The sequence below is a fragment of the Rattus rattus genome, chromosome 6, assembly GCF_011064425.1.
Source record: "Rattus rattus isolate New Zealand chromosome 6, Rrattus_CSIRO_v1, whole genome shotgun sequence".
NCBI classification, from domain to species: domain Eukaryota; kingdom Metazoa; phylum Chordata; class Mammalia; order Rodentia; family Muridae; genus Rattus; species Rattus rattus.
This window is the reverse complement of record NC_046159.1, coordinates 22,127,895-22,142,905: the sequence shown is the minus strand read 5'-3', so window position 1 is coordinate 22,142,905 and position 15,011 is coordinate 22,127,895. Positions and strand designations below refer to the sequence as shown.

Below are 15,011 nucleotides of genomic sequence, written 5' to 3'. Positions count from 1 at the left end.
GAAAAGGGGGAGGGGATTGAAGGCTGGATTTCACAAACCCCCTGAATTCAGATACCTCTGACCGAGGACATCACTTGCATGCCATTTGTGTTGAGCAGTGTGCTTACAGCTTGGTAAGTTCCCTCTTTGTGTCACTGTGGATCTCTGTAAGCACTCTGATATCGCAACAGCGCCTGATTAGGGGTTTTCTGTTTTGCCAAAAGGGAAACTGAGATGCAGAAAAATTACCTACTATGGTCACAGGGGAAGTAGGAGGGGAATGGCATTTTCAGTGGAACCTCTCTGACTCCTCCTTTAATGTGCCCTAGTTCTCCCTTATTATCTAGAACATTCTATGCTAACAGTTTATTTCTATTGCACTCCAGGTCTGTAGGCTCTTACATTGATCCCTTGATTTTTTTTTTTTTTTTATCATAGTGACATGTCTTTTCCTGAGTACCCCTGAGCAGTTCAGGAATATCAGCTTCACCATATACATGTTAGCTGTTTTAATGGCTTTTATTCATAAGCCAATTTAAGTTTCACATTAGCAACTCATATCTGAGTCTGCTTAGACAGGGCAGGGAACTCATGAGATAGTTGTGAGCTCCAGTTTTTCTATTTTAATTCCAGACCTGGTAGGTCAGCAGGGTAGTACAATGCTTTTCAATTTGAATTTCTGAGGCCTTGGGACAGCGGGTCTCAGTGGGGCATCATGTATTTCAGGAAGGGTATTTTTTTCCTTGTGTGTTATTTTCCAGGACACCAAAGCATGTGTGGAGGGTATCCCTATCAATATACTATAAGTGCTACTAATTCTCCTCAGTCATTGTGACAGATAACAAACCTTGTATATCTAAGGGTGATGATACAGCACTGTGGCCTGCGTGAAAACATGGCGTTCCTTTCAGTGTCTATAGGCGGTTGAATAGCTAGGGTTGTGTCCTTCTAAGACTCAGGCAGATGGGTTTTTGAACTGATCGGTTTAAAGAAACAGTTCTTCAGCTAAATGTCATATGTCACATTTCTAGAAGGGTTTTGAGTTTCTCTATCCATGTACAATGTCTACTCTGTTTCTATCCATAGGGGGACTTAGGAAGGATTAGTGACCCTAGAAGGAAAACTGAGTCCTATGTTCAGATACCTGCCCTTCCTCCCTCCTGAGACCACATAAAGGACACGGCCTGACTCTGTGACACACAGGACACTTGTTCCATTATTTAATTAAATCACTGTATAGACAACCTCAGAACAGATGGACAGGTGCTGCCACCATCGCAGTGTTGGTTACATTAGAGAGGGGGAGCCATCGCTAACTCGATCTCCATGGAGAAGGAAACATTCAAGGCGTTCCCTTGAGGATCTTTTTTTTTTTTTTTTTTTTTTTTTTTTTTTCCGGAGCTGGGGACCGAACCCAGGGCCTTGCGCTTCCTAGGCAAGCGCTCCCTGGCTGAGCTAAATCCCTAACCCTCTTGAGGATCTTTTGACAGGGCAATCCATCATCATTCTCTGTCTTATTGATGACCTAGTGGATCTGTGGGAACGGATACAATTGACCCATCAAGATCACCACTGTTAGGCTCATAGGGAGCAAGCACAGTAGACAGAATGGTCATGACAGACTATGTCTGAGTATCCAGGCACTCCTCTGGTTCCCGTAGGCTCGTCTCCACACCCTGCCCGTTCCTTGAGGCCTCTTTGCTCCATCTGCTCTACTTCTCCTTGATCCACCACCCGCTTCCATATGCAAATCCCATCATAAAATAGTCAAAGTCTAACTAAGCTGTACCTAACACTGTCTCTGGACCTTCTGCTCCAAAACCTTAGCTGCATTGCAGTCAAAGCAACTCTATGTGGCATGAGCAGCAAATCTATCCACTCACACACTCAGAGAGCCTGCACGCCTGCAGGTCTCATGAGACTTGACGTGACAGCTCAAATGGTGTCCAAAAGCCATTCTCTACCTTTCTGATAACTTCTCTGCTACATTTTATGATGTTGACTTCGTCTTTCATTTAAGGCTTCCTTGGTTGACCCAGGCCTTCTTTGTATGAAGTGGATGGCTTATTACTGCTTCCCCTAGAATCTGACAGAAAGAGAAAACTGCTTTCTTCAGAAACCTTGGCCAGTATGGTTTTGATTATGTTACAAAGTATATTCTGTATACTTCGTAATTATGGCTGGGGGGGTGGATAATGCTCATTTTCATGAATTGAACCTATATCTTGAGCTATTAAGTTCTACTGAAAATGTATGACTGGCCAAAGAAAACCAGTGAGCCATCCATCCATCCATCCATCCATCCATCCATCCATCCATCCATCCACCCACCAATGAACAAAACAACATTCACAAAAATTAAAACCAAAAACCCAAAGATACAAAACAATGAACTTCAAGAGAACATTTAGAGATAAATCTGACAGCCCTTGGTGGCTGAGAGGGAGATGACATATCATTGAGTGTCCATTAGTCACCCAGTCACCCCTTTTGCCAGACACCCAGTCTTGGTGTCATCTACCCACCTCATGTATTCACCGGCATTTGTCTGGTTCCCAAAGAGGTGAAGATTGTGTGGAGATGACTGCCTATGGGCTTTGCGTGCCCTGAGCTCTTGAAGTATTTCTGAGCGTTCGATTACTGCCTAGTAAATTCTTGTTGAGTTGAAGTATTTGGGGATGATTGAATCTAGGAAAATAGTGAAGATATTCCTTAGGGGATAAGGGGGTCATGACTAAGAGAAGGCTGGGATGTGTTTCTGGAGGAATTTATGATAATATGAGGAGAGGGGAAGGATAACACAACGCAAGAATCATGTAAGCACTGAAGTGGGATGAAATTAGGGATAGGAAGGCTTTTAGGGTCATATGACTAGCCTGAAAATGTTTCTTTCTCTGAGTGGAATATTTTCCATATTGGTCAAGAAAATAGAGGTCAGAAAAATCATGTGTTCTCTCTCACACACGGATCCTAACTTTTAACATTCGTAAGTAAGGGAGCATAACAACAGGTATATGTTATGGACATAGATGTGAGACCATGAGAGGGGAATGGGGGCTGTTAAGAAAGAGGGGAGGTCACCAGGATGAGGTAATTGAAGGCTATACCTTCTTCCATCCGTCTTCCTTTTCTCTCTGCTTTCTGTTTCACCAGGATGGGAGCAAACTCTGTTACATGCTCCTGCCTTAGTGAAACTAGCTTCTCTGCTGGTTGTCCCTGAGATGATTGATACAGTGACCCCATATAACCAGTATACCAATGCCTTAAGACTTGATAGTGCTCAACTAGTGGCACTTGCTGGTGATCCATGGGCTGGCTTTACACTGTAGTGTCCCATCTGGGACAGTTTTGAAAATGTTCCAATGTTAAAGTAGAAGGGATGAGGCAAGACAAACAGTTGGGACTACCATCGACCAACCGGAACTTACTGGTCATTAGCAGTTTGTGCATCTCACCCTCTGTCCCCTACCCTCTCCGTGCTTTCCATCACGTGAGTGGCAATATGCTCCCAGTGCCCTGGCGGGAGTGATAGGAGGGTAACAATTTTGCTGAGAGTTTGGCATCTAAAACATCTGATTCCACTTGCTGGATGTCAGTTGTTCAAAAACACTTTTGCTGTGACAGATTAAAAAGGATTTCATGCAGTTCTGTTTTTTTTTCCCTCATGATTTATCAATGACTTTTTACTCTTCCACTCAGGAACAGTCATGTGTGTCTGAAGCCCGGTCTTCAGTCTACTGGCTTTTCTTGTATTTGGGAAAGACCCTGTACTTTCTTCTAGCATCATTCAGGATTCTGGATCCTCCTTGTAGATAGGAACTTTATCTCTGGCCACCAGATTCTTATGGATTACTATACAATCTGCCCAAATAACCTTCCCTCTTATCTTCACCCTTACTTAGGTAGAGCTTTGTGGAATGGCTACTGCCATAGTGGGGTTCGCTGTGGTTTCCCTCATCAGGGGATTCCTAAAGAGGTCAAATGTCTTTGGCCCAAGGGACAAGATACGTTCTACATTCTGGCTACCAGGCATGCTTTTGAGATTACTCTTTAAAGTCTTATTAGGTGCAAATTTTATGATATACTTTATAGTTTGTAGGCTACCTAGATGCTAATAAACTCATTTGAGTCTGAGTGAGTATGGAATGATTATTGACTTCTGAATATTTATTAATTAAAGTGAGTGTCAAATCATAATATATTATATGAGAATTATTTTCAATAAAAACAAAAGTAAAACATTGAATGGAATGTTTATATGATATAAATAGCATTTCCTGGATGACTAGGGAGGTTGAAGATTTTTAAAGTACTTACTGACCACTTGTGCTTTTGAGAACTGGTATCTTATTAGCTCATTTGTTGATGGGCAGCTTTGTTTCCTTGGTGCTGAATTTTTGCAGTTTGTTGCGAATTCTGGATGTTAGCTTCCTACCTGAAGTTCAGCTGGTAAAGGCTTTCTTCTCATTTCATAGGCTGTCTGTTCCCTCAGTTGATAATTTCTTCTGTTTTCTAACTCATTTCATGCAGCCCCTGGTAGAGTGTGTGTGTGTGTGTGTGTGTGTGTGTGTGTGTGTGTGTGTGTGTGTGTGTGTGTGTGTGTATGTTGATTCTTGGAGATAATTCCTGTGCTATTGGAGTTTAGAAAGTTACCTGATGTCTTGAAGAACATGTCTGTCTTCTCCTATCAGTTCCAGTTTTCAGGTTTTAGACCAGATTATTAGATCCACCTTGAATCGATTGTTGTACAAGGTGAAAGGATATAGATCTAATTTCACTCTTTTGTAGCTGGCTGTCCAGCTTTGCCAGCACTATTTGTTGAGTGGGCTATTGTTTTTTCCACCATGTTTTTGGTACCTTTGTCAAAACTTGGGTAGTCATAGCTTTGTTGGTTAAGAATAATTTAAGAGGAAAAACCATAACATTTTAATAAAAGTATCTTTAAAGCAAAGAAAAAGTTTATGGCATTACTTTACATTTTAAAAATATAGTTTCCTCCTAGCTCTATTGAGTGATAACTGGTATATAGCTAACTGATCATATAAAATTAGTTATGTTTTTTTTAAAGATTTATTTATTTATTATATATAAGTACACCGTAGTTGTCTTCAGATGCACCAGAAGAGGGCATCAGATCCCATTACAGATGGTTGTGAGCCACCATGTGGTTGCTGGGATTTGAACTCAGGACCTCTGGAAGAGCAATCAGTGCTCTTAACCACTGAGCCATCTCTCCAGCCCCTGGTTATGTTTTGATAAGTTCACATACCTGGGAACAATTAATGCACGCAAATATCACCAACATTTCTACATCTCTCTTTTAAATGGCTTCCACTCTTGCCATCAAGTGGCATTATTATATTACAATTATTCCAACATTGCTTCATAATTTCAACTATAGAAGAGTGTCATAAATTATGTATTTGATGAGTGGCAGAGATAGTGTCCAATGCCAGGTCTTCAGGTCCTACTGCCTCTAGCCTTCTCATGAACTCTTCCTACATGTGAACATTTATCCCTCACTTCTTCCAAATGCTTGGTTTCTGAAGCAGAATGAAACCCTGGGTGTGGTAGAGACTCTGATGTCTGCTCTCCGGACGTCATTCATGTCTTGTCTTCAGCTGGGCTTTGAGTACTGCTTCCAGGTAGCTCCTGTTTCGGCACAAGGATAGGTCTTATAGAGTGCAGACTCTGCGGACAAGTTGAGAGGTCACATCTGAGTTCCTGCTCATTGGGTGCTCAGAAATATAACAAGAGTGACTTGGATTTCACTTCCTTATGGCTCTACTGGTTGTCTTCAAACTTTAGTTAGGGACAAGGTAAAGACTTTTATATAATGAAGGACATGCAGCTGGCCTTTATGTGCTTGGGGCACGGTTTGGTGGACCTTTGGATCTGCCTTCCACCTTTGATGAATGATCATTGACTTTCTTTAGTTAGATCTGCAAAAGTCAAAGTTAAAGGGATGTTCCTGGCTGTCACCCAGAAACTCATAGGAGGGCAAGGTCTCATCTTTCCTCATCTAGTCATGGAATTTTTTCCCTTGCTTAATGCCATGTCATAGAGTCTCTGGGAGGTCAACAGCTATAGAGAGAGTGGTTAGAGCAATGATCTGGTCAGATGTTGGGATTTCCCAAGGACATTACTTGTGGAGTGTGTCTCAAGGTGATTCTGCTCTAACATTGGGAGTGGCCTGTTACAGGACTATATCTCACTTTTAAGCCCACTATGACGGCTGTGGAAGAACAGTCTTAATACTGGATCCTATATCTGAACATTAACTATGATGGTCTGAGAATTTGGGGTCCCTGGGGTTTCTCTCATCCTCATTATGGAGCCATGGCCCTTTGGTCCTTGATGATTCCAGATCACCTGGATTGGTGAACTCTTAGGGGTGTCTAAGAGAGCCTGTCCCTCCTCTGTCCCCCTCCAATGCCTCCACGTTCCTTTTCCCACCCTTCCTCTGGCAGCCCTCTTCTTGGGTCATGATGTGCTGCAGCTGATGTTCTCGGCTCATAGAATGGCCTGGGACCAGAGTCCACTGAGGCCTCTGGGGTCAGCGGTGAGGTGGTTTGGCAGCACTGTGGGGAAGGAGTCTCATGGAGTATCAATTTCCAGTGTTTGGCCGGAGCTCCAGCCCATCCACTCTTGTCTCTCTAGAGGGAAGACGTGGTCTTGTGAAGCCACATGGAATTGTTGGATAACAATAAGAAGACATAAACAATCAGCACACTCTCACCAGGATTTTGGAGAAGCAGCTAGAAAGCTGGAGAGAGGTGGCTGGGGTAGGCCAAGTCCTCCTTAGTTCTGATCTCTATTCTTCTACCCTCCGTGACTGATATATTGTGGGGGGAAGAGATCAGGGTGGCCTGAGCTCATGGTAATGAGGAAAGACCCCAGGGTCGGGAAACATGCATTTCTACCCTGGTTCTACCTAGCTGTACCTATTCAGCCTATGGTGCTCAGTGGCTATAGTTGCTCTGGTGGGAATGTTTGCCTGAGATCTTTGTAGGTCTCTCTGACTCCAGAGTCTTGTGACCACTTGGATTCTTTCTGGTGAAATGTCTCTGTGTTTGCGTCTTAATGTCTGGTTCCTGGATTCATGAACTATCAGCAGGGATATGTTGAACAGTGCCATGGTCCTCTGATGTTTGACAAGTAAACATACCCCAAACTCATACATGATAAGCTCTTCTATTTTCCAGAGTATCCCTGATTCTTCTACTTAATGGTATGGTATGATTATTAGCTCATGAGGCAGTGAGTTCCCAGATATATACAATTTAAGTGCAATTTAGGTTGGGTTTCATGAGTACCGGGGTATGTGCCAATGTTTCTAGGAGAGAGAATGGAGCTCTGCCTATGCAATGGGGACCAGAGGTTCCCAGCAGAAATGGAAAAGCCCTTCGGGGCTCTTTCAAGGCTCAAGAGCAGGTGCAAATGTGAATGGCTTTAGTTGCTGGCATAAGAGAAACATTCAGGAAATACATGTAAGGGCAATTGAATTATCTCACCCACACAATTAGATTTGCACTGTTTTGGCCAAAGGTCATCAATTACTTTCTGGACTGTAGTTCTCAGTTTTCAGAGAGTCGTCACAGGACTAAAATACAATGGTCAATTTTTATGTCTGTTGAGATCAAAGAAAATATTCTCTGAGCATTTGCTCTATGCCAGGCACTCTGGTGGCTTTGAGGAAAGAGCAAGCAATAAGATATATTCTGTCTCCATGAAATTAGAGTTCTAGCATGAAAGGTAGATCTTAACAGTATGATGACTACAAATAGTGGACACAGAACTACGAAGGAAAGGGGACAGAATTATGCAGGTCAAAGCAAGAGACTGAACATAATCCAGGGCCACAGAACAGCTCACAAGAAAGAGGTGCTCACGGTGAGCCCTACATAGTAGCTGGCTGGGCCTGAGAGTGAGGATAATCTTGAGACAGAGGAGATTAAGCACAGGGAACTTCTGAGGAGAGAAGATGGCTGCATGATGGACAATGCTCTGAGGCAGGAAGTTGGATGGAGCTCGTCAGATACCAAAGAACAGGGCTGTGTGGCTGAAGTATGAGGAGGAGTATAAGGACGAGGAGGAAGAGTATGAGGGGGAGCATGAGGAGGAGGAGTATGAGGGGGAGTATGAGGGGAATGAGTATTAGGAGGAGTATGAGTATGAGAAGTATGAGGGGGAATATGAGGAGGAGTATGAGGAGGAAGAGTATGAGGGGGAGTATGAGGGGGAGTATGAGGAAGAGTATGAGGAGGAGCATGAGGAGGAGCATGAGGGAGGGTATGAGGAGGAGCATGGGGGAGGGCATGAGGAGGAGCATGAGGAGGGCATGAGGAGGGAGCATGAGGAGGAGCATGAGGGAGGAGCATGAGGGAGGAGGGAGGTGCATGAGGGGAGGGTATGAGGAGGGGTATGAGGAGGTGCATGAAGAATATGAGGAGGAGCATGAGGAGGAGCATGAGGAGGAGGAGGAGTATGAGGAGGAGTATGAGGAGGAGCATGAGAAGGAGCATGAGGAGGAGCATGAGGAGCATGAGGAGGAGTATGAGGAGGAGCATGAGGAGGAGCATGAGAGGAGCATGAGGAGGAGCATGAGGAGGAGCATGAGAGGAGCATGGGGAGTATGAGGGGGAGCATGAGGAGAATGAGTATTAGGAGGAGTATGAGTATGAGAAGTATGAGAGGGAATATGAGGAGGAGTATGAGGAGGAAAAGTATGAGGGGGAGTATGAGGAGGAGTATGAGGAGGTGCATGAGGAGTATGAGGGGAGATATGAGGAGACGGAGGAGGCATGGTACCTTAAATCAGGGCTCCTTAAACTTTCTTCACCAGAGATGCCCCTTTACCTCCCCCCAAATTGTATGACCTTTGATACATATATTATATATTTATGAAATGGATGTTTTTGTTCATTTTTACATGAAGGATTTTACATGAAGAATTAAATCTTAGACGACTAGTTGATACTGTAGGACATAGACCATCTTCAACATTTTTCAAAGTTGATAATCATCAATGCTGAGAACATTCACTTCACCATAGCAGAAGTGTATTGAAGATCATTGTAGAAATTACTGGAAACTCTGTCCTGATCCTAAGTCAAAATTCATTTAGTGGATTTTAAATGAAGGTCAAATCAGCACTGAAGTCATTTTTAAAATTGCACATACTAACGCAGTACACTCCAAAGATAAAATAATTTGATTCCTTATAGGCTGAGGACAATATTAAAATTCTTTGTTTTCTATGCTGAGGTCATTTTGTTTATGTAAGAACAGAAAATTATATTTACGTAGAAAAAAACACCCATTGTCTCCTTCCAATCAAACCAAACCAACCAGCCAGCCAAACAGGAGTCTCTAGTCCCAGTGAGGTGATTTGGTTAGCTCCTGTTGACGCCGTGTAGTGCGTTGACATGGTGCAAAGTGCACGTGTGTGCTTAGAACCAAGGCTTTGGTGAATTCTTTTGGTGCATCTCAGGTGAATACTGATAGAACAGAAACATCTTAGACTTATTACCTGATTGATTTTGAATTAAGTTTTGGCCATTGTGCATTCAGAAACGTTTTACTCTTGCACACAATTTTAATAACTCTCACACTCAGTCAAAGCAACTCCACATTCAGTCATGCCACAGCATGTGGGCTCTACAACCCATAGTTTAATGAGCTGGGTTTTACTTGCCTGCTTTGTGAACCCAAGTCCTGGCTGTGTGCTTAGTTTGGGGAAATAACTGCTAACAGAAGTGCAAAAGGATGGATAACTTTGGTGAGAGGATTCATGTGCTAGGGCCTTCTTATGCCATCTCTTAGAACGCTCTACTCAACGTAGACCCACGTTCTATGTTGCAGTGTGTTTTACTGGAACTTTAATGCTAGTTGTCTGCTTTGGTTTGGGAGCCCTTCCAGATGAAAGTTTAGTTATAGAATCTCTTAGGGATGGGTAGGATGTCAAATGTCTTATGCTTTATGTCAACTTTCATATGTGTTTCTAAAAGTCAAGTGTTCTGACCCTGTTCTCGAATTCTGCAGATACTCTCTTGTCTTGGATCTGTGAGTTCCTTTATGGCACAAGGGATATTTTAAAAATACTGTAGATAATTTCAAAGTGCCAAGCACAACAGAAACAGGAGTACAAATTCACAATTTTAATCTAACAGAAACCAGTTTTCCCTCGTGGGGACTCACTGTTGTTTGTAATGCTGTGTGAAATGTTTGAGGAATAGGAAAGACAGGCTTGGTACTTTCTCTGCAGCTAAGAGGCAGACCTGATATCCGGGTAGAGCCTAGTAAAGGTTAATACTCATGGAACATTCACCAAGATACATTAGAAGGGAGTTGCCTACTCAGTCTCAACTCCTCAATGTTCTGAAATGTTTTTAACTCTCCTTATTCTTCTGGAGAAACTGAGGCTCCCTTGCTTAAGGGACTTACTGGCCCAGATCCCCACACCTGTAAAATCTGGGTTCAGCCCTCCACCTGTTAGAAGGGAAGCTCCAAGTTCCTCATATTATTCTACACTGCCTCCAAAGACCCCAAGTCCCCAAACAGTGTGGAACAGGCGACACCTAGGACCACAGTATGAGAAACGCTTTTGTTGTTGTTTTTGGTTAACCTCCAATTTTAGATCCCTGGGTCAGTGAGGCAGAGCTTGGCTGGTGGTTTCCCTGTATTTGTTTTTTTCTTTTTTTTAATTCAAAAGAGCAATGAGGCACACCAGCTAACACTTCATGTCAGCCCAGATGCTCCTCTTTTTATAGAAAGGTGACAATATTTTGTGGATTGGAAGGATCACAAGGACTGGCTGTTCACACTGAAAAGAACCACATCCCAGCTCTGACTTTGATTTCAAGCAAGTCCTATTTGGAGAAAACAGAAAAGCAGAATGCTTCATTGGAGAAGAAAATTAACATTCTTACTGAGAAACAGCCTTGCACCCGTTGATGTAAGGCAGGGCTGCAAAGGGCAGAGCCTCTAAAATCAGCACCCAAACAAGGTAGAATTTTGTCTTTCTCATAAAGACGTAGGGGGCAGCCCCAGCCCCAGATTCTCTGTTAATTTTTTGATGTTACTGGTCTGGACTTTGACCTCAAGGTCAGGGATCCAAGCTTGTTTCCAGGCAACAGATATGAGGAGGGAAGAAGATGAAGGGCCAAAGGTACCTATTGTTGCCTTTGAAGAAGGCTGCTGGGATCGGCCTCTTTGTAACACATTCATCACGTTGGCCGGCAATTACCAAAATTCTGGGAATGCTTCACTGCAGAAGACGTTATAGTCTTGATCCTAGAGGACCATCTGCTCTGTGAAAAATGAAGAAAATGAGAATGACTGTCTGGGGACAGCTAGCAGTCTGCCACCACGGCCGTGGAATTTGGCCTTTGCTCCCCCCCCCAACCCTTTCTCAAACTTTGAACATCTGTACCCACTTAGTGGACATTTGGCACCAGACCAAGACACAATGTCTCAATAAAGTTAAAAAGACATTTGTCTCAATTCCCAAATAAAGACAAAGCACAAGGTATTAGAATTAACGATGTCTTGATTCCATCTGAGTGTGAGGGATAATGCTCCTCGCCACCTTTCATCAACAACATCTTTTTGGGGGGTTACAATAGCGAGCTGGACTACAGAGGGCAGTCCTACAAATGGTTCCATCCCTTACTTTTGAATTACACGGAGCAAAAGCTCAAGTTACAGTTAGAAAGAGCAGCAAGTGATCGATGACACTGTCTAGTCGTCCTGGATATTCCACCCAAAGATGGAAATGGAAATCTGGGAGATTTTTTTTTAATCAAAGGACACTCCCCTAACTATCAGCATGTAGGATCTGGAAGGTTGAGTGTCCATCGAAGGGCTGCCATGATGTTCCTTATGTGCCTCTGATTTGATTGTGTATTGATTGACAGGTAATTTCAGCCAATAACAATGCATCTCTCTCTCCATGGAGTAGAATCAGTGAAAGCAAACACTTCCTGGTTTTAGAAATTATTTTACCACACTTAATTCTTTTGGTCATGTTGGGAAAATTATTTGAATCTTCCGTGTTTGGTTTTAAAAATAGAGTCAATCACAGCACCTACCTTTCTAGCTCCTTCATTCTTCTACCTTCCATTCTTGAAGTGTTAGGTTCTGGAAACCTGAATTACTAAACGTGTGTGTGTGTGTGTGTGTGTGTGTGTGTGTGTGTGTGTGTGTGTGTGTGTGTGTGTGTTTTGGGGTCACCATTTAAGAATTATAAATATTCTTCCTTTGCACCACGAGTGCCCGACCATATTTGCCTTTATTTCAGAAACACGTGAGCACTTTCCTAGTCCCTGGGGGAAAGCAGTCCCTACCACAAGCCTGCTTGACTCCCTTGCACACTGGGAAGGGACAGTCGGAGTCATGAGTTCATAGCTTCTGCTGTTATCTTAAGCCCTAAACCAAGATCCTAGGCCATTATCACTGAGTAACAGTGGTTTTCTGTAAATGAACCTGGGGATGGTTTTCAATAGGAGCACCTGTGTGTGCGGACTGCGCAGAGTCCCTGTCGTCTCAGCATGATCCCATCCATACACCTTGCTTCACACAGTATATATCTGTTCAACACGACGCTCCTCTCTCCTAGCACATGGGCGTCTAGCTGTGGATGGAAGCTGTCTCCACCCAGCATTTCTAGAGAGAATTGCTAGAACGCAACTCCTACTCTGTACCCCAGTGGCTCTATCCTAACACCAATGGTACATTTGCTTCCTCCTAGGACAGGACAAATCTTCTATGGAATTTCCGATAGTCACTTGATGAAGAAATTAACAGCCAACACATTCTATTTTCTCTCTGCACACAGCATTTGGACTTTTTTGGGGAGTATTAAAACAGCTTCCTAATAGCGGGACCTTTGCCAGATTGTGGTCCTTTGAGCTGAGCGGGTCCTTCTCAGCTTGGCCCTCTTTCATTCTTTGGTGACAAAATAATTAATATCCCAAAAGCATTTATTACTCATGTTTTGTCTGAAGATGAGGTGAAATCTCTGCCACAGTCCAGCAAGTATTTATTTCTGATATGGTGACCAAAGCCATGGAGGTTTCTGACTCGCCCTAATTTTCCAACACTGCATCTTCTTTCCTTTTGAGTGACATCCCCGTTGTCCTAGGACACAGACTTAGGTTGTGTTCACACTGAACCTTGCTTATGATTGATGCTTTGATATTATTTTGAGTGGTACATTTGCATTGCTGTCTGTGTCACCTGCTCTGAGGCTTGGACGGTCACGTCTGTGATTTGGGGCAACCACCCAGCACACTGGCAGAACAGAAGCACAAGTTTGACCAGTGAACAACAGTCTGTGACTGGAGGCAAACTGAGGCCTGTTCGTTGAATGCCGGTAGTGGCTAGCTGACCAATGTAACTGCATTTGTGGAAATTTCCATGAAATCATAATTGTATAACTTTCAAATCTGTGAACAAAATTATTTTATTTTCCTCACGAAGCCGCCAGTCTCCATGCACTACCCTTTGGGAACCCAGACACTTAGAAATCACAATGTATCTGGAACACATTGGAGAAGTTGGGTATGGGTGTGTGAGACTGGCTCCTAAGGGCATTTAAAGGGAACGGAAGTCCCGAACTGAAGGAACAAGAAGTCTGGGCTTCTAGAGCTGGGAACGAAGAGTTTTAGCTGTGTTCTTACAAGTGTTTCTATTTCTTTCCCCTTTGTACCTTGCAGAGCAAAAGCCAGGGATCTGTCTTTGTCCGGATCCACGCCCCATGGCAGGTGCTGGCCAGGGAAGCAGAGTTCTTGAAGATCAAAGTCCCTACCAAGAAAGTATGCACTTGTTTCTCCTGGATTCTGGGCCTCCTGAGGGCTGGATGCATGTGGATGACTTGGGATCTGGGCCAGGTGGATGTGGCTTTTTTTTGGAGTCGAAGTTAAACTTGTCTCCCCAGGGATTCTAAGTATGTAGCCATGAGATGGGTGGGACAGAGAAGAACTGGTATCCCTCTGTCCCCCTGTCCCTCCCTCCGTCTGCCTGTCTGTCTGTCTGTCTGCCTGCCTGCCTGCCTGCTGTCCTGACACCTGGACTGTAGTGTCTGGGAAGCCATGTCATCTTCATTTTTTTCCTGTTGTGCCTTCCTTCCTGTTGTTCTTGAAGGTCTAGAACCATCAGGCATTTCTCCGTAGTGAGCCTAGCAATGGGATCTGACAGTGAGGTGGGAGGGGAAAACTCCCAAGAACGGTATGGGCACACTGCTGTGGTCAGAATGGTGGCTTTTGCTCCTCCATAAATTAGGAGGTCCTTCAACAGGGGAGTAGATTGAAACCATGTGGCACGTGTTTTCACGAGCTCCATACCAGTGTCCCACCTGGAGATTTCAGCTCACTTGGTTGGTATGGAATGAAGTTCTGGGACCAGCGCTGTGGAAAAATCATCCCCAGGAGGTTGTGCTGTGTGGGCTGGGTGCCTCACAGTTTAGATGGTGTGGGAGGCAGCTTTCAGTTAGAACAGTGTATGTACAGTTTTAAAAAATCTCTCCAGTGAATTTTCAACTGCTATGCCTCCTTGTCCAACAAAATCCAGCAAACAGCTCTCAGGAGAAGAGAATTATTTGTTTCTAAATTTCCCATTCCTTCTCCTTGGATATTTTAGGGCAAAGAATGGAACTTCACTCTGACCTTCTGTGCTGTCTCTTTGGGAGGGCACTGGAATAGGTATTTGTTGTATTAACCATGGGTGGTGATTTGTGGCTAGATCTCTCTCTCTCTCTCTCTCTCTCCTCTCTCTCTCTCTCTCTCTCCTCTCCTCCTCCTCCCTTCCCCCCCCTCTCTCTTCTCTCTCTCTCTTCTCTCTCTGTGTGTATTTCTGCCCCATATAGTGCTGTTTCACAAATGGTGACTTATCTTTGTAGAGATCCTGATTTTCACCCTGAGAAGTGTTTCTCCCTCCCTGAATCTCTGCCTCTCAGTGCTGCCATGCCCACCTTCCCATCTCATCCCCACTGCTGACCAAAGCTGGGAATACCAGCTTATCTCACTAACTGT

At 43.8% G+C, this 15,011-nt stretch overlaps 1 protein-coding gene across 1 annotated transcript in view; it reads left to right on the top strand.

The window, feature by feature from the left end:
* The window catches only part of Ano2 (anoctamin 2), a 332,547-nt gene that overhangs the window by 50,341 nt on the left and 267,195 nt on the right, over nucleotides 1–15,011 (top strand). Inside the window, exon 3 of the mRNA XM_032906571.1 lies at nucleotides 13,698–13,796. Within this exon, the coding sequence (XP_032762462.1) occupies nucleotides 13,698–13,796 (99 nt within the window). The remainder of the gene's footprint in view (nucleotides 1–13,697; nucleotides 13,797–15,011) is intronic.